At 35.6% G+C, this 20,764-nt stretch overlaps 1 protein-coding gene across 5 annotated transcripts in view; it reads left to right on the forward strand.

Annotated features, from left to right (window-relative positions):
* CREB1 (cAMP responsive element binding protein 1) overlaps positions 1 to 20,764 on the forward strand; it is a 61,259-nt gene that overhangs the window by 23,872 nt on the left and 16,623 nt on the right. For 4 of the 5 annotated variants that reach the window (XR_015255478.1, XM_086719454.1, XM_086719453.1 and 1 more), the window contains 5 exons: positions 339 to 380; positions 6,378 to 6,478; positions 10,613 to 10,755; positions 15,172 to 15,354; positions 17,350 to 17,500. Coding sequence is in view for 4 of the 5 variants with exons in the window: in XM_086719454.1 (XP_086575580.1) it covers positions 339 to 380; positions 6,378 to 6,478; positions 10,613 to 10,755; positions 15,172 to 15,354; positions 17,350 to 17,500 (620 nt within the window). In the remaining variant the exon portion in view is untranslated. The remainder of the gene's footprint in view (positions 1 to 338; positions 381 to 6,377; positions 6,479 to 10,612; positions 10,756 to 15,171; positions 15,355 to 17,349; positions 17,501 to 20,764) is intronic. The other variant, XM_025912304.2, reaches the window with a different exon arrangement.

Below are 20,764 nucleotides of genomic sequence, written 5' to 3' on the forward strand. Positions count from 1 at the left end.
TACCTGAATTTTGAGATCATTTAAAGCATTGTAAAACCAGCTAGGTCTAGGCATGTAAGTTGGAGTATATAACTTTGAAATAATTATATATTCAGAAAGATCACCTTAAGGGTCAGGGATTACACTATGCACGTTACCTAATTCTTTAGAGACCTTGTTCCTTTGGATTGAATCCATGGGGAATAAAGGCACCTAGAGCTCCGCAGGTGACTGCTGAACTGGAACCTAGAGCAGTATACATCTTTGCAGTGAGCTTATTGAAAGAAAAAAAAAGACTTGAACGTTCATTCAAGTAGGCCATAACCCCAGCCTCCCATTTCATATTTTTTGCTTCACAGTCTTCCTGTAAGGACTTAAAAAGACTTTTCTCCGGAACTCAGGTGAGTCCTAGGTCCTAGATTTGGAGAGAACTATTTTTAGAAAGGAAGGTGAGAAATTATTCTTTATGTCTTTTTCCTTCTATAAACATGCAGTTTAAGGTTTGCATAAAGATTTTAGAGATCTTCTAGGTCTAGGCCAAACTTGTTAACCTGCGCAGCCCTTAGTGTGTTGCTTAATTTCCCTGTGTATCCTTTCTTCTCTCCTCCAAATGGTAGTCCAGCATTACTTTGAGAAAGGAAGCTGTGTCTCCTGAGTTAAACAGTTTATAAATAGGGGTCATTGCTAAACTGTTCTTCCTGTAGTGAACCAGAATAAACCTTTCTAAAACTTCTATTTAGTGGTCCCAGTTCCATCCTCAGAAACTAGTTAAGCAAATTTAATTCCTTTTCTGTTAGACCACTCCCTCTCCCTTATCTCCCACACCCTTCCTACTTTACAAAAATGCCCAGACTAAACAAATGTCTGTTTTCCTTCAGCCATTTATTATATGGTATATCTCTGATTGCTCCTGACCATCCTTGCTATCTTCCTGTGGAGGAGAGCTGTTGTGTTTTCCTTGAGTATGGTAGCCAGACTGATATTTGTAGAGGGAGAAGTGCCTCCTCTGCTCTGGAAGCGTTCTGTTAATGTCCTCAAAGGACATACTAGATCCAGTCAGCCATATTATACTATTAAGTCATTTAGCCACTGTTCCCTACCTCTACTTCATTCTGTTCTGGTGCTTTTGGTTTGCTTGGACACTTATGTGGGGGGAAAAAATGTTTTCATGTGAAAACATCAAGGGAGGGGCGCCTGGGTGGCTCAGTCGGTTAAGCATCTGACTCTTAATAATTTCGGCTCAGGTCATGATCTCACAGTTGTTAAGATTGAGCCCTGCATCAGGCTCACGCTGACAGCGCAGAGCCTGTTTAGGATGTTCTCACTCCCTCTCTCTGCCCCTTCCCCCACTCTCACGTGCTCTCTCACTCTCTCTCTCTCTCAAAATAAATAAATAAACTTAAAAAAAAAAAATCAAGGTATATGAATTTCCATAATGAAAGACACTGGGGACCGAACTTGTTAACAAGATGGAGACAGTGTTGTCCCAGTGACAATCGAAGTATTTGGTATTTCTGTGGAATCGCACTACTGAACAGTAGTCTCCTATCTTTTGTCTCAGTTTTTATTTCATTGAATGCTACCTTACTATTTTCTATACTTTGCCATTACTAATTCCCCACTCATGTTTTCTTCTTGATAACAGTAGAAAGAACCTGACCTGCTAGTCAGAAGACATAGATTCATCACTTTTTCTTTTTCACTTGTAATAAGAGTTTGGTGTGTTATAAAGAATACACCAAAATTACCAAATTTGTTAAAATTATAATTTTTGGTCATAATATGTGATATTTAATTATTGATTATATTTTTAATTTTAATTTTTGTGACAGTAATAATTTGGATCTGAGGGTTGTATGGCTATTAACTTTATAGAAATACTTATTCATCTTTTCAAGAGCACATTTTTCCGTTGAGGTGGGCTATGCTTATAATTGAAAGCCTGAATTCTACGAATAGAGAGACACAAACTTTTTTTTTTTTACTTCTTTAAATTTTTTATTTTTTTTCTTTAAAGGAAAATAACCAGGGAGAATATATTAGACTTTAATGGCCATTTCAGCTGGTTAGCTGTGATTAGTATATTAGTAATTAGGAAGTAGTGTACATCAGAAGAGATGTTCAAACAAGGAGAGAAATGGTCCCTCAAACTTCTAGATGGGAAAATACGAGTAGTGTAGAACAGCATTTTCAAAATCTACAAGACACATTTCTCTTGATGTGAGAGTTAGATATTAGCATATCTTTATATTTTTTAGTCTAAAAATATTAGAAGTTATGCTGTACTCCTGTTTCATTTATGACTTGACATTAGTGCCCTACCTTTATCCTTATATATATTATCATGTCTCACAGATTATGTCAGAATCCCCCCAAAATAATGGGATTTATGCAAATGGATAGAAGTTAACAGTGGCATCTTCACTTTCCCTTTGTTAATTTTGAATGCATTTTTAATACATTGCAGCTTAAACATGTCAGGATTTATGGATTATGTTACCTTAAATTATTAAATTCATTCTTTCACTGAATTTTTATTGATCACATGCTGTGTGCCAGTCACTGTTTTAGGTGCTATGAAAGACAGCAGTGAACAAATAATACTTCTCTATTCTCATGAAGATCACATTTGAGCGAAGAGAGACAATGAGAAAATAAAATATGTCAGGTGAGGATAAGTGCTGGGAAGATGATTGAAGCAGGGGAAAGGGATAGATAATGCGGAGGGAAGGGTGTTCTCTTTTATGTAGGGTGGTCAGGGAACACAGTGAACAGAAACCAGAAGCCAGTGCAGAATGCTAAACCATGCAAATAGTAAAAGCAAGTCTGAAGGCTTAGGAGTAAGAATATGTTTTACATATCAAGGAATAGTAAAAAGATGTGCTCCAATAGAGCAAGAGGGAGAGTGGTTAGATGAAACGTGATAAAATCTTCACAATACTTTATAATATGATGGGAACAATAATAACCTTTTGTGCAACACAGGGATTCAGTGGCTCTCATGCAGCAAAGTACTTAAGAGTTATCTAACATAAGGATGAATTGCTGGTTTGTTTTTTATGAGACAAATGTTCCAGAGTTTCTGATCTTTTCGGTGATGGTAAGCAAGGATTTGCAAGGGATATATTACCTAACATATTTTTGAAAAAAAGAAATCCCTTTCAACTATCCTGGGATAAAGTGACGTTTTTGAAAGAAAGTCGTGCCATGGAGAGACCATTTGGAAAGAAGTTTGGAAATGTATTCATAGTTTTTTTTTTTTTTTAACTGCAAACAATATAAATTTGTCACCTAAAAACTCAACATCTATATACTTTTAGACCCTGTAAATAGAATTCTCTAAACTATTCAGGTGTCTTCTAGAGTTTCAGTAGTTGTTGCACTTATTTGTTAAAATAAATATAACATTGTAACACCTATTATTAGCATACAATAACTGAGAGCCAGGGAGATGAAAATATACTAGGTAAATCTCATCAAAAGTTTGTATAATTGATAGATGAAAATGAAAACTGATTTAGTATTTAGTAAGCCCAGCCAAAAATGCACTTACTTTTTCATGAGTCCTCTTTTTCAGCAATGGCAAATGTTAAATCATGTTTTAAAAAGCCCAAGCTTAGAATCAGATGTTTGAGTCACTGTTATGAAATATTAAATGATTTCTTAAGCATATTCAATTACATTTAATAATAATTTAATTTAATAGTTATTTGAAAAAGCATCTGATTTGGTTTTGGCACTGTATGTTTCATTTTAAAATTTCAAATAACTTCAAAATAGGAAGATTTTCCCCTCTTACTAATAGGAGGTGCAAGTTTTTAATAAACAAAAGAAAGTTGAGGAATACAGATCTAAAACTTTACATCTACACATGGTGGTTTGACTTTTTGAAAATGTCTCAACTTCTAAGTGGCCAAGGTTAAAGACCTATATAAGGATCTGAGGAAAGGGCTAATAAGAGAGGTGATAAGAGGTAAGGGCCAGAGGAAGGGTCTCTATCATTGGAATGTGGTAGTGGTAGTTTGGAATATAATTTTTCATATGGTTATTTTTAATAACCTATTAAATATATATTAAACTATAATTAATAGTTTTTACTTATAAAAAGGAGTTTTGACATGATTTGTATTAGTCTCAGAAATGTGGATCCAATGTGTGTTTGGGATTTTTGTTTTTGTTTTTGTTTGTTTTGGTAGATAGTCCGTAGGAATTGACTTCATAGCTCTTAAGTTCTCCCTGGATAGTATTCCCAAAGACGAAATGTTAACACTTGTTGTTATTATTTTTATTGAGTAATTCTGAACTCCCTTTACATTAAAATGGTTGTAATCACTACATAGTGATAAGTTAATTTCCTTTTGACTCAATTGACAAAATCTTACAGATCAGAGGAAGGGAGGCTTTTTTCCTGCTAAGAGCAATAGAACCACTGAGTTTGGGGGGGGGGTGTTAGGATTAAAGGTCACATGTTAAAAAGCAGCATTAATTTATTTCATTTCACAACTTCCCTTATGGGTGGTTTATACAGTATGTTTTAAAACTGTTGTTTTAATGACTTTCAACTTCGAAGAGTATGCCTAAGTCACTATCTGTCCTTACAAGAAGGTTTTAAGGATGAGGGTCATGCAAAGGAGGCAGAAAGAACAGAGGAACTGAGGTTCTGAGAAGTATTAATGAAGGTAAACACTTGTGATAGTACTGTCCACTTTGAGTTGAGTCTTGTTATTCCTGGAAATCCTGACACTCTGCTAAGGTCTTTTCATAGCTCCTCATCTGCTGTGTATCTGAGAAGGTCTGTGCAGAGACTATGCTGAGCGGGCTAGTTACAGCAGCTACAGATATAGTGGGAGTGTTCTCTGTGCTGTAACTGTAGCATTATTACTCTGCAGAGAATCACAGACTAAATTCAGCCTCTGACACAGCTTTTTATCTGTCATTTCTGGATTCATTAAGTGTTGCCTGTTAATGTGTAGGTCTTTAAAGTTCTTACATTTGAAAGTGTTTGGATGGGGCACATTACTTTATTGTAGATAAATTTTGTGAAAAATTACTACATTTACCTAATTTCATTTGAGAGTGAGTGCCTATTACAAAGTGCCCTGTCAAGATGAGCCCCCACTCTCCAAAACCCATAGGCCCAGACCACATACAGAGTACCTGTGGGATTTGTCAGGTTCCTCTGAATATGTTTTTTCTTGTTGCAATTGCCCTAAATTTTGTCATGGAGCTGAGCCACACAGACTCTTTTGCCTTCATTAAACCGAATTCTCACTCTGATAGCATCATGCACACCTAGTTCAGGAAGGAGCAGGAGGCCCCTGCTGATGAGAAGGGAAGCTGAATGAAGCAGACTAGAGAAGCTCGGCTATATCATCTTGACAGACAGGCTTACCTACTAGGCGAGTGAACTGTAGTCTGAGAGTGGTCTGAAAACACCTCTGGGTTGCTGCTTCTGACAAAACTGGTTTGAGATTGGAACCAACAGGATTTTGATGCTGGTAAGGATGTCTAAAACTGAGATGCCAACTATTAACAGTGGCTCCACTACTTCCTAGCTTTGTGACTTGGGTGAGTTACTTAACCTCTTTGTACCTTGAGTTCTTCTATCTATGAAATGGGTTTAAATACTGTACTTAGCTAGTACCTGATGTTATTGTATTAGTGAGTATTAATATAATACTTTACCATTGTGTGTTTTACCATTGTACCTGGCACATAGTAAGTTCTCAATAAATGCTAGTTGCTGTTACCATTATCATTATTATTATCCCATGTAAAATCTTTGTTCAACTTCATTACTTTTCAGTCCAGGGATACTTTCCAGAAATACACAGTTCTTTACCTTGAGTTTTTGCATAGTAAAAACTTTGAAGGTCTATATATAGACTGAGTTGCTAGAAACAACCATCTGGGGGATCACCAATCTTATTTGTGCAGTTATAAATATAGTCACAAGTGTTTAACAGTAAAGGATAATACTTGTATGTCATTGTATAGACTTATGACCAAATATTTAGTCATTTATTCTTTTCTTCATGTCAGAAGTCTTATTTCACTTGGTAGTTTTGTTCTAACAATTGTAAGAAAACAACTGACAGTAATATTGATGCGTTCAAGATTGGTTACATGAAGTCCTGGAAGAGATGAAGCTGAATTTGTATATCACAAAAGTTTGGTTTTGACCAAAAAAATCTTAGGACTAACTGACTTCTATAGGATAAGTAAAGGGGAGAAGAATGTGATTGGTGTGGTTGTCTCCCATAAAAATTGATTTTTTTCTACTGAAGCATGTGCAAGGTTTATGTACATCGTTTTATATTTGATTTTTTCTTAAAGTTCATAAAAACTTTATGGGAACTAAATTCTATTATCAAGATAAAGTTCTTCTTTGTTTTCAGATTTCAACTATTGCAGAAAGTGAAGATTCACAGGAGTCAGTGGATAGTGTAACTGATTCCCAAAAACGAAGAGAAATTCTTTCAAGGAGGCCTTCCTACAGGTATGGAACTTAATAGTTAAAAGATTCAGAATCAAAGATGTCAGGAAGCTTTAGGTAGTTGCAGATGAAAAGATGTCGGAAGACCAATTAGCTGCTCAATTCAGGACCGTCTAGGTTACTTCTCTTCATCTTGAGTTACTTCTCAAGTTGAAGTTTATCGTACAGAATAAGAGAACTTTTTACTCTGAACAGTCCTGGATAAACAATTTTTTTTTTCTTTTTTGCTTCTGTTTTTGTAAACCATGCCAGCTGCTGCTTTATATGTTAAAAAGTTTGGAATATTTGATAGGATTATAGCACTTCTAGTTTGTCAGTTCTGACACACTACACTATTTATCTACCTAGCATCACATTTGCAGACCATTTCTCACGCCATGGTACTTAGTAAATAACTGTTTATTAATGTAATCCTTATTGCAGCGTGACACTTTGCTGATATTCCCTAATTTTAGGGACACCTTACTATAGTTTCTGTGTTCAGCTATAGAGGTTGCTTTGCCTCTATCATGGACCCAAACCATTTTTTTATATGTAGAAACTGTCTCCATGCTCAATATCTCCAGGAAGAGCAATTCCATAAATCTTTGTAAGCTTACTTGAGAGTTTAATAAATTTCAAACTTCTAATATTCTTTCTTGTTATTAGCCTAAGGTATTTCTGTTTTTCAGTGAATGGTTAAATTTTTTTTTCCACTTGGCTCCTATGCTAGCCCTTTTCTCAATTAAATGAGGGATCCTAAATGAATACCAATAAACTGATTTTGAGATCTTAAGAAATTTTATATTACCAAGTATGTGTTGTATACATTTATGCTTATTTCTTTTTTTCCTAAATACATCTAGTTTTAGATTTGAACTTCAAAATACATCCCGTGTTAGTATTTTAACACATTTGATCCTGAAGCGGATCCAACCAGGTGTTGACGAGCCACTTGGCTTCTCTGTCTATAAATTCCAGGCAAATAGTTGTAAATAAATTCTGTAGATCCTAGTTGTAGACCTTATAAAATAAGAGCTCTGTGTGGAAAGAAAATATTTTGTTGTAGCCTGTATCCTAGCAAAGATCACTTAAATAGTAACACCTTAATTCGTAATCAAATAAACAATGCCTGAGATGCGCACATGCAGAGAAGGGGCTACATTCATGAGAAATACTGTATCTTTCCTTATAGTCATTGTGTATCTGTTATTTTGTTTTAAGCTTGTAAATTCTTGAAACCTAGCTTTTATGTCTTGACTCCAATGAGATCTTTAACAGAGTCCTTATGATATGCTTTTGTAAGATTGGAGAAATGGGGATTAGTTGATAATTCAAGATAAGTTTTTCTTAGAACAACCCAGTTTTGTAGTGATCAATTTATACTCAGAGGAAGTTCTTATAGCACTCCTACTTGGTCTCAGCTGGTTTGGTATTTTTACCAGCAGTTCACCTGAAAAACAGAAAAGCCAGCTCATCACCTTTGCAAGTGACAGAACGTTAGGGGAGAAATACCCTAATGGGTGGGAGAACAAGTACTTTGAAGGATCATAGCTGCCCGGGGAAACAGACTGTCAGTTGTTGGTGATAATTACAGAATTTCTGAACTTGAGTTTAAAACCAAACCAGTTCTTCAAGTGCAAGATTCTAGATTAAGAATTTGTTTTCAGGACACCTGGGTGGCTCAGTCAGGTCATGATCTCACGGTCATAAGATGGAGCCCTGCCTGCTTAGGATTCTCTCTCTCCCTCTCCTTCTGCCCCTCCCTGGTGCACACTTGCACTCAAGCATGTCCTCTCTCTCTCTCTCCCTTCCTCCCTGCTTCCTTTCCTCCCTCCCTCCCTCCCTCCCTCTCTGTCTCTCAAAAAAAAAAAATTGTTTTAGAAACGTAATTATGTTATTTAATTATCATTAACAGATACATACAGTTGCCAAAAAAAGCCAATATAACATAAGGCTACATTGGTAAAAACCTAATGTCTAGATTAAGGGAAGGAATTAATCCCACTGCTCAGACCACATCTCGAATCTACTTTAAGAGAAAGTGAATTGTATCTCTGTGACATAAGAATGACCAAGACGGTCTGGAGCAACAATATTAGAAACTGGAAAGAGAAGACAAGAATGATTACTAGCTTCAGGCAAAAGAGAAGTAGATTTATATTATATGCAGGTCTAAAGTAGTAGCTTTGAAACTTTTATTTTTTTACTACAATCCACAATAAGAAAAAATCTTTATAGTTTTCTCTCTGTATACATACTATTATTTCAAATTCATATTCATATACACATAGGCATATATATACAGGTACACACATATATAGGCATCTGAAGCAAATAATACAGCACCGTATTACGTGTGATGTTCAGTTGTTTTTTGTTTTACGTTGGTTACAACATACATAACCATTTCCATGGTCCACATACGGGTTGTGACCTGAGTTTGAAAAATGCTGCTCTAAAGACCAGTACTTATTCAAAATGTGTGTGCAGAGTTTGGGTGGAACGTAGAAATTTAAGATGTCAAAAATTGCATGAGTTGAGTTTTTTCCCCTCCTCTGTGATTATGTTACTCGTTTGAAATAACAATAAGGTTAATTTGCTTTTATTTGTATTCCTTTTTAGAATGTTTCCTCCATTCTTGTTGATACTGTTTTTTAATATGCAAAACATGAACATGGTTCCAAAAGTCACAATTGTACAAAAACATCCACACACTTATAAGTGCCCCGTCCCAGTTTTTTCTTTTTTTACTTCTTTCTTACCCATCCCCAGTAGATTAAGTAATTTCATGAAACTCTATCTGGTTTATCCTTTCTGAGTTTTTTCTAGAATAGCAGAACAAACATGTTATTTCACTTTCTTTCATATACAAAACGTATGTGCTTTACTCCTCACCTGGATGAGCTCTAGTTTATTCAGCCACTCTCCAACGTGTTGGCATATAGATAGTCTTCAGTATTTTGCAGTTACAAACAGCGCTACCATGAATAACCTTACGTGTATGTATTTTTGTACTGTAGGAAGTATATCTTAAGGGTAAGTTCCTACAAGTAAGATTGCTGTGTAAACATACTTTTGTTACATCATCACATTCATTCCATAAGGGTTGTACGCCAATTTTATACTCACACCAGTGAGAGTGTCTGTTTTCTCACAGGTTTTTTACTTTTTACCAATCTGAAAGTTGAGACATTTAAAGTCAGGTTTTTAATTCTTTTTTTTTTTTTTTTTTTTTTTGGCCTCAATTTTTTTAATGTTTATTTTTGAGAAGGAGAGCTTGAGCGAGTGAGGTGGGCAGAGAGAGAGGGGAACAGAGGATCCAAAGCAGTCTCTACGCTGACAGCAGAGAGCCTGATGCAGGGCTCAAACTCATGAACCATGAGATCATGACCTGAGCCAAAGTCGGACGCTCAACCAACTGAGCCACCCAGGCACCCTGTCTAAATTTTTAAGAGTTCTTTATATATTGGGGCTATTGCTCCTTCATCTGTAATATATGTAAACATTTTTTTCTTAGTGTTGTTGATCATCTTTTGACTTTGGTTTTGGTGTTCTTTGCCCTACAAAAGGTTATTTTGTTTTGTTTTTTTGTGCGTTTTTTTTTCTGTAATCAAGTTTATTTATTTTTTCTTTTTTTTCTTTTTTTTTTTTTTTAATTTTTTTTCAATGTTTTTTTTTTTTTATTTATTTTTGGGACAGAGAGAGACAGAGCATGAACGGGGGAGGGGCAGAGAGAGAGGGAGACACAGAGTCGGAAACAGGCTCCAGGCTCTGAGCCATCAGCCCAGAGCCTGATGCGGGGCTCGAACTCACGGACCGCGAGATCGTGACCTGGCTGAAGTTGGACGCTTAACCGACTGCGCCACCCAGGCGCCCCTGTAATCAAGTTTATTAACCTCTGCTTACACCTAGATTTTGAATGATTGCTTCCCTTTACATTCAAATTAAAGAGAAATTCATCGTTTTTTCTAGTCCTTGTGTGATTTCATTTTGACACATTGATTCCTCATCCGTTTATGGTTTATTCTTGTTCTTACATTTTAAACTGCTGTCCTAAGCACTAGCAACTTTCCACTCATTTTCCTTTCCTGTTATTTGTATTTAGCCAGTAAATGTTATTTTTATTTTAGTTAATACAGTTCTCTCTTTTTCTAGGAAAATTTTGAATGACTTGTCTTCAGATGCACCAGGAGTGCCAAGGATTGAAGAAGAGAAGTCTGAAGAGGAGACCTCAGCACCTGCCATCACCACCGTAACGGTGCCAACTCCGATTTACCAAACGAGCAGCGGACAGTACAGTGAGTAGAAGATATTTCTGCTTTGGAAAGTGAGACCAAAACACTAATGGCTGCATTCTCCTTAAAGGAATCCTGCAAGTACCAACTCTTTCCTCAGTCTTGGATGTGATCAATTACACTTCCTTTACTGTTCACTGTGCAGACTTCTGGAACAGAAGTATTTTCTTTTCTTCGGGGTTTTTGTTGGGATGACTCAAGCACTTTAGCCCTTTAGGTGGTCCTTTGTTTTGTGCAGACACTGGGAGAGTCTTGAAAGTTTTTTGAATCGCTGCTTGGAGCTCTAGATTGTAGTCCTCGTGTGATATATGATGGTCATAGAGGACATACTTTTTCAGATAAGATAACCATTCTCTGATTATGTTTAAGGATAAAAACGGTTTATTTTTATTCACTTTCCGTTCTAAAAGTAGCATTTTAAAATCGTATTTAATGTTTTGTGGTGGATGTCGACAGGCTTGGTTATAGTCTACCAACACATTCAAATCATTATTCTTTTTAATGTAAAAGGTAAGATAGTGAATTATGATAGCATAAACATAAGGACTGCCAAAATTAGAGCACAGTTGGCCTTTGGGCTCAGAGAAGGCAAAGATTTCTTTTGCAAAATTATCAAAGTTTCCATTTCTGTCATGTCTCTATCTGACACTTAGGTCTCTCTCCTTATCTTTCACCCAAATCTGTTACAGAGTACTTTTGAGCTCTGCTTTTGTTTGATCAGAGGCATTTGTGTGAATGGTGTGTTTTTCTGTCTTTTCCCAGTATCTTTTGCCTCCTTAAGTGCCTCACACGTAGATTTCTTCATTTTGATGTGTTCATTAAATCCAGTACTTCCTAAGGGCACCTGGGTGGCTCAGTCGGTTAAGCGTCCAACTCCTGATTTCAGCTCAGGTCATGACCTCACGGTTTGTGAGTCTGAGCCCCGCATTGGGCTTCACACTCACAGTGCGGAGTCTGCTTGGGATTCTCTCTCTCTACCCCTACCACACGTGTTGTTTCTGTCTCAAAATAAAGTTGAAAAAAATCCATTGCTTGCCATTATGTAGTTTCCCCCCCTTTCTTCCTTATTGCAAATTAAATGTACTCATTGACACTCCCTTGTTGCATTAATTTTCTAATGCCCAGGGGTGGTCTGTGTCAGGAATGTGTATAAAAGTTTGAGTCCCAAATTAATAGTTTTTGTATAGTTCAGCCTTTGTTTACATAACTAATTTGCATTCCAACTGTATTAAAAATAGATTCCTAAGTAGCAGACTTTTTAGCTGTCCTGAAGCTGAAACTTTTGAAAGTGAGTAGAAGGAAAGCATTTTTTTGACTAAGCTTCTTGTTCACACTGTGCTTACTGGAGTTCAGTCACCTTTTTTCCTTCTTGAGTTCTTTGTTGGTGGAGACAAACAGGTACCATCTATATACATGTATGTGGGTTTTGTAACCCTTATATCCAAATAATTTGAAGTATTCAAGATGTGTGTTCTGAGACATTGATATATGACATTTACTTTTCTCTGTACTTCAACAGAAACCTGAGGGATACACCACACTCCTGTTAGTAATTCAGTTGTGCAGGGAATCTCACTTGAACTAGAAAGCATGCTCTTTAGAGAAAAGGCATATAGAATCTCAAATAGGGAAGGCAAATTCAGAAATGTAGATGTTTAATTTGGCATACCACTCTGTCCCAGCAACTGAAAATTGCTAGTTTTAGAAAGTTCATACTTTGAGATTTTTAAAATTTTATTGCATTATCCATTATTCTCTTAGAGTATACACCTATTTCCTTGATGGAATTGATTTAACATTATGTTCTTGACACATATACAACATTTATATGTTTCTTAACTTAATCCTTTTCATCTCTCCCCAGTAGTAAGAGTTTGGTATATATCTGTCCATTCTTTTTCATTTTATTTATACATAAATATGTTACCATGTACAGTATTTTTATACAAGTGAGACTTACATTACTTATGTACTATATATATAATTTCTTCCAACAGCTACATTGTGTTTCACTATATAAATGTAACTTTTATTTAAACATCCCCCGCCCCCCCCACACACACACACATATACGTACACACACACATTGGTAAACATTTAGGACATTTCTATTGTTTTAAACAGTAAGACATGAACATTCTTATATATGTGATAAGGTCTCAGTGGGATAGCATCCAAAGAGTGGAATTGTTGGGGCACTTGGATGGCATAGTCGGTTAAGTGTCTAACTTAGGCTCAGATCATGATCTCTCGGTTTGAGCCCCATATTATGCTATCTCTCCCTCTCAAAAATAAATAAACATTAAAAAAAATTTTTTTAAAAAGAGTGCAATTGTTGAATCAAAGCACATCCTGCCCAATTTCCCTTCCCAATGGCTGCACCAGTTTGTATTCCTTCCATACATTGTTTTTTTGTTTTTTTTTTTTAATTTAATGCTGTTAGTAGTTTTATCCATTACTTTGTTCACTGTTCCTAGTAAAATAAAGTCTTTTTTGAGGAGTTCTAAGTTAGAAACACAAGTGTCTATCATTTGGAACTTGAATCTTTTGTTTCACTAAATACAACTATAACCTATGATGTTTTCCTCATGTTCACTTTACTCAGAATCTCAGCTGAGTTTATGTTTAATTGTATTCTTCCTCTAGATTTTCTGGTAGAATCTCTGTGGTAGAGACACATCAGTTACTTGACTTCTATCTTTTTCTTCTTGTTTTAATGAATTTAGTTTTATTGAAAGCCATCCCAAATCCTTTTGGAATAATCAAGTATATAAATAAATAGTACAGAGAAAAACATGTCTGATAGGATCAGACTTTTGTTTTCAGAGTACTTTCATATATATGACTTCATTTGATTTTTATAGTTGTAGTTAGTATGGCTAGAACCGAATATTTTTACAGAAGAGATGACAGATTCAAATAACAGTGTACTGATGGAACCTGGACTAGAACTCAGATCTGCTGATACCTAGTTTCCTACTTCTTTTCTCCCACCTTGAGTTCATTGGTATGTAGCCAAGAAGAAATTGTGGTTTGATTGTTCCCCTTCTGATTCTTTCAAGTTACCTGCCATTTTAATCTCAATACAGTTCTTACATATTCCTTTTTTTTTAATTGCCTAAGAGAAGTAAAACTTACAGACTTAGCTAAAGTAGATGGATTATAAATGCCAGTATCTTAATTTCCAATAGGTATCATTTATCATTTGCTAAAGCAAATCATAGCTACTTACTGTTATTATTTCTTGACTGAACAGTAGTTAATCAATGTTGCTCATACAGATGACTCAGCATATTAGTTTCTTAGAGCTGGCAGATAATTGATCCCAAATAACTCCCTTCTAACAGACAAAATAAAAAAGTAAAATGCATAAGTCAGACATGTTGACTTATTCAGTTAAAATCCATTATGCAATTTTATATGTAATATTGTGATTTTAGTCCTCTTTCTGGAAAACTTTTAAGAGGGAGAGTATCTCGAGAGGATCCAACCACCAACTTAATGCTGGTAGCTAAAGGATTGCTTTGTTCAAATAAAATAATAACCTATCTCTTTCTCTTAACTTTTCCATCTACTGTAGTATGAAGGTGAATTCATTTTTTTTTAATAAAGTGAAATATCTTTTAGTGTGAGCCAAAGTTGATTACTTCATAACAGGTGAATGACAAGTGTGGTTAATTAGTGAATAATCAAAGGATCCTGTATGAGATGCTTGAATATGTAACAGAAATAGCAGTTAAATAGTTTTTCTAAATGATTGATCTTGAGCACTAATTTTTAACTTTGCGAGATACTCTATGATAAATGAGTCTCACAGGATGTATCAGTTTCGCTGAGTGGACGTTTGTTACAGTTTAAGCATTGCTAACTGAGTTAGAGAACAGAATGCGCTACTGAACTGCTTTATTAATTGTGTATTAAAACAGCCATTTATTGGGTGCCTATTACTGCCCATTTCTTTGCTAACCATGTGAAAATAGAGAAGAAAAATCACATTTTCTGCCTTCAAGAAATTTACTTTCTAGTGGGATAGCGAATATTAAACAATTAAAATATTGCATAATTAAGACTAGAATAAAGGAAATATGGATCACAAAGTGGTACCTCCTCTGAACCAACCACTTACAAAGGAATTTAACATTTTTTCATTCATTTTTTTAAAAATTATTAACAGGTGTTACTATAAATTACAATATGGTTCATAGAGTGCATTTATATTCTAGCAATAGGATATGGGTCTCCTGAGCAGAAAGTTACTTGAGTCTACCAAATCCTACCAAATCCTTCTTGGCCGTGTCATTTGCTATAATAACTTCTCCTAGATCAGGTCTTACACATTATTCTACTGAATGTAGTGTGTTGTAAAAGTTTGATATGGCATTAATTAAACTGATAACCATAAAATCCATTGGGTTTTAGTTGCCATTACCCAGGGAGGAGCAATACAGCTGGCTAACAATGGTACCGATGGGGTACAGGGCCTGCAAACATTAACCATGACCAATGCAGCTGCCACTCAGCCGGGCACTACCATTCTACAGTACGCACAGACCACTGACGGACAGCAGATCTTAGTGCCCAGCAACCAAGTTGTTGTTCAAGGTAAGAGAATTCAGAATTCATAGGTGTGGTAAATTCTTTGAAAGGGTAAAAATTTTATAAACTCAGATAAAGTAAGTATGATACTGCAGAGCATTGTGAAAATGTAGTTAATTTTGTTTTCATTATAGATAATGTTCTCCATAAACTCTTCTATTTTTCCAGTTGGACCCAAATGTCATGGCATAAAAACAACTATTTTCAGTTTAAAAAATATAACCTCTTTAACACTTCCAGCATTTGGGGATAGGAGAAACAAGGGTAGGTTACAAGGAAAGATAGTGAAATCAGGAGTTAGGAAAGCTAGATTCTAGATCTAACTGCATAGTTTTGCTGTGTGATCTTGAGTAGGACTCACCTCTCTGGGCCTCATTTTTATTCATGTGTCAAATAAGAGTTTTATTAAATCACTGCTAAGAATCATCAGAGGTTCCAAGCACCTTGCTGCCTCAGTTGGTAGAGCATGCAGTCTTGATCTCAGGATTGTGAGTTCAAGCCCCACATTGGGTATAGAACTTACTAAATAATCTGTTTCTCTATTTCTTACTCAAGAAATTGACATCCTAATTTCTAAGATCATCATTTTTTATTTCAAATGAAAGCAGTATGTTCTGAAATATCTTATACCAGTTTGTAAGTCTACTGGTCTATAGAGAAGTAGTAGTAGTTAAATCCTTGATGACTGTAGAAATAGCTTTTTTTGCTTTGTTTTAGTTTTTAAATTAAATAATTTATTGGTCTTAGGAATCTTTACGGATAGGAGTTGACCGTTTTTCTTTGAATCTATTTGAATATTTTAAGAGTATGATTTATGCCAGATTGAAACTTTTGCATGTTGAGGAAATACTTTTAAAATCTGTTTCTAAAAATATTTTTATTAATAATAATATATTTTGCCTCTGTTAGGCAGTGACCATCTTACCCCTTCACCATAGATGATAATTTTTGAATAATCCTAAAATACCCAACTAGAGAGTCATCATTTATTTAAAAGGCCCTAATGTATTTACAGAATATATTCTATTACTAAACAAATAATATTTGAAGAAGATAATATTTTGTTTATTAATGGGAGTAAAACACCTTTTCACTTTACATGCAGGTACTCAAAAATTGTAAAGCAGGATGTCAGTGAATTTGAATTCTGAACGTCAGTTTGAAGATGGTAACATGTTTAGTATATAAATCTTTTCCACTCAGACTACACATTTTAATTGAAATTAATGACTAACATGGCTAATTTTATACAGACCTTTAAATTCTCTCAGATAGTGTTAGGTTCTTTATTCTTAGGAGGGCATATTCCTAAGCTGTTTCTAGAAGCAGTTTGACAAATAATGGTTGTGTTTCTTTTCACAAGTGATAGATCATTTAGGTAGAAAAATAAACTTCGGTTTATTTAGCCATTAGCATTTACATTGAAACAAGTAATATAATTGGCATCACGTGGTACACGTTTTCATACTTACAGTTTTGTTTCAATTAGAAATTTATAATAGTTGACCATAATGCTTTATTTTCTCTTCCATTTTGCTATTTTATGAAAAATCATGGTCGTTTTTATGTCGTGGCAAGAGTCTACTTGAAATTTTTTAATATGAATTTACCAATATCAAAGGAAGACATTGAGGAGTATACTCTATCTAGGAAGATCATCCAAGCTGTGCCCTACTTACCTTTTAGACTTAAGGTTGGTAAGCATGTTAACAGAATAGAACTGCATTCCAATGAAAGATAAATACAAGACCCAGAAGACATAGGTGAAGGCCTCTTTCACCCACGTGTCTATACTAATAAATACATTAAATTGGAAATTATTTGTCAGTAATGACCCAAAGAGGGCTGATTAGTTCAATGTTTTAGTTACAATCACATTCCTTCTTTTTTTTTCCCTTGCAATCCAAAATGTATGTTTAGATTGATGATTGACACAGCGTAGTTTTACCAAGTCACGGTGCTTCAGTGTCTTTACACCATGTTCACGGTTTTTCTTCTCAGCTGCCTCTGGAGATGTACAGACATACCAGATTCGCACAGCACCCACTAGCACCATTGCCCCCGGAGTTGTTATGGCATCCTCCCCAGCACTTCCTACACAGCCTGCTGAAGAAGCAGCACGAAAGAGAGAGGTTCGCCTCATGAAGAACAGGTACATACAGTGCATTTACTCAGATTGTGGGAGGTCAGGTCGTCTTCAGATTCCGCCAGACGTGTGTCTTTAAGTCTGCTGAGAACATGATCTTGGTGTTGAGCTTTTTTTCTGGTAGAATTGATGGATGTTGCTGAAACTTCTTTATTTAATAAGTAGCACTTACGAAATGGTTAATGGGACTATGGGTCAATCTTTACTCATGGTTTTCTTTTGTGTAATTTCTCAATGAGAGATTTAATACACAACTCTGCTATATTTTCACTGTGCTCTAACCAACTAGCTAGGTTATTTAAATATTGTTTCTTTTCATGACAAGTCTTATTCGAGAAGATCAAGAGGTTCAAGTCTGGATATTAAAATTGTTTCATTTATAGTAAGTTACTTGTAATAAAGTAAATGTATGATGGCCACTGTTTTAATGAATACCATCTTTATTGAAAATTAACAGTTTAACACCTAAAGGTTTCTTCAGAAATAGATTAATTCTAATACCTTGTTCTTAGATAAAATCTTAGAGTTAGTCTTCAACAATGAAATTGCTACGTATCAAAATCTATGAAATGTGGGTAAAGTAATTCTCATAAAGTAAATTCATAGCTGTAAGTAGTTTTGTCAATAAAAAAACAGTAAGATGTTTTTATTATATTTACTTTAGTATTTTTTATTTATTTAGCTTAGGATTTAATATGGAAATGACTTTAAGACAAAGCAAAGAGAATGAAAATAAAGGTATATATAAAGATCGAAACATTTGATATTGGCGAAAATATTCCTCTGCTGTTCATCCCAAGATTTTTCAAACACTGTGATGAGATAAAAGAAATGTAGGGATTGAATTTAGATTGTCTGGATGCAAGTCCTGGACTGCCCTTTTTGCTGTGACTTTGGAAGAATACATTAACCCTCTCAGCTGCAGTTTTCTTCTTTGTAAAACGAGATTCCACCACCTGCCCAAAGGGCTGCTCTATGGGACAAGTATCCTATTCCTCTAAAGGCACTTTGTAACTGCAATGTTCAGTTGAAATTTTTTTTTTGATGTTTATTTACTTATTTATTTATTTATTTTGAGAGAGAGAGAGGGAGAGAATCCCAAGCAGGCTCCACACTGTCAAGCGCAGAGCCTGATGCTGGGCTCAATCTCACGAACCATAAGATCACGACCTGAGCTGAAACCAAGAGTCAACACTTAATTGACTGAGCCACTCAGGCACCCCTCGAAATATTTGTTTTTATGAAGTTTCCTGTTTCTGTTCAGTTCAACCTCTTTTGTTCCTAAAATATTCTTAGCTGTTATAGAGTGTTAGTAAATTACATCTAAGCTATGAGAAATGGCAGGGCTTTTTCTGGGATATTAGGAAAAGAGTTCAAAATATGCCAAGTGGCTTATTTTATTTGTGCTCCATCAGTCTGTGATTTTCCTTAGGAATTATAACAGAAGCATTAAAAGCTGCATTCATTTAAATATATTTTAAAATATAAATTAAACTTTGTATTTAAATCTTTTCAGTTTTAAAATGTTTGTAAAGAAATGTTTAACCCTTTCAAAAATTTGAAGTAAGTCCGATTAAGAAGTCTTTAGTAAAGGCCAGGTTGTAAAATTTAAAACAGTAGCGCCTAGTAAAGAAACCAGTTCTAATCAAGACACAGTAGAGCAATCCGATGGAAGATAAACCCTCTTGATGATAAAAACAACAGAAGGACTTCATGTTGTGTCTATGTAGTTGGGCTCTGTGGGCCAGAAATGTTTCCCCGTATATAGAAAAGACTAAGAGGCGGTGTAATCAGTGGGTAAGGAGGCAGCACCGTATAGCTTCTTGTCTGCTCTCTTGTATATAGCAGAGAGCTGCCTATGTATGAAAACTTGTTAATTTGGCTGGCAGACTAAATTTCCTTTTTTATCCATGTAATTTATGTCTCGCCCCTTCCTCTCCCACCCCCTCCCCTCCCCCCATATACATACACCCCAAGTTAGGGACAGGGCATACATAGCTGCAGTTCCTAACAACCTTTGCTGGCCCGAGATCTTCAGGGAAGCTACCTGACTTACCACGGACTCTTTAATAAATAAAATACTTTGTCTTGGATTTAGTTTCACTATAAGGAAACTTCCCATTGACTCTGCTGTGGTTCCCTTTTCCCTTTATTCCCATGTTACTGCTGCTGCTACTTTTCCAACTTCCATTCATTAGAATGTGGTTTCTGTGACCACCACACCACTCTTATGTCTTTAAAAGATACAGATTCCTTCTCACTTGGCAATCTAGTATTCTCTTTTCATTTTACCTTTATGGAATATTTGACATTTTTGTCTATCTACTTTTTCTCCTGAACTCTTCTTTGGTTTATTCACTGGTTTTCTGACTACTTTTGAAGTTTTCCCTTGAGACGTTCATTTATACCCGTGTATTTATTTCAGGTATCACCTATATGTTGCTGTCTCCTGATTCTATATTTTGGCTTTGACCTTTTTCCTGAGGTACTTTTAATATTAGGGGCCAGTTTATGCTGGACACTGTACCTAGTTTCTTTACATATTAGTTCTACCTACAATGAGTAGAAGCTTATCTCCACTTCACAGAGGAGCTATACTTCAGAGAGAAGTTAACTGTCTTGCCAAGGTCACACCTTTCAAGAAATTGGTGCAGGGGTGCCTGGCTGGCTCAGTCAGTAAAGCATGCGACTCTTTTTCATCTTGGGGGTGTGAGTTCAAGCCCCACATTGGGTGTGGAGATTGCTTAAAAATAAAATCTTTAAAAAAAAAAAAAAAAAGGCAGAAAACTTGGTAGAGCTGAGATTTGAGCCTATTATGTCTGGCGCGAAAGCCTGTGGGCATGGTGCTTCTCGGATTCCAGCCTGCAGCTCTCTCCTGCTGTGCCTCTCAAACCAGAGCACATGCCAGTGTGCTGAGATATACGTAGCCCCAAGAAGTAAACTTGGAATGATTTCCTCCAATGTTTAGTTCACAAAAATTTGAGCAAAATAAACATTTGTAAGGTAAGAAATTTAAAAGAAATTCACACCAGCAGTGGTATTTTGGCTTGTGTCCCCAGAATCCCCATTTTTAGTTTGCTCTGCCCATTAAGGGTACTTCGGTGGAAAAGTTAGAGGAGCGCTGTCCTGAGCATACTCCCTAGGATGAATGTCCCTTATGTACCTCAAACACAGCCTGTCTTAAATTGAACTTTGATGAGAAGAGTTGTCATTCCCTAAATTCTACACCGTCCAAGTTACCATTTACTCAAAAATGAAGATAAGTGATAA

This window comes from Puma concolor, chromosome C1, assembly GCF_028749965.1.
Source record: "Puma concolor isolate L17-30 chromosome C1, mPumCon1.1.hap2, whole genome shotgun sequence".
NCBI lineage: Eukaryota > Metazoa > Chordata > Mammalia > Carnivora > Felidae > Puma > Puma concolor.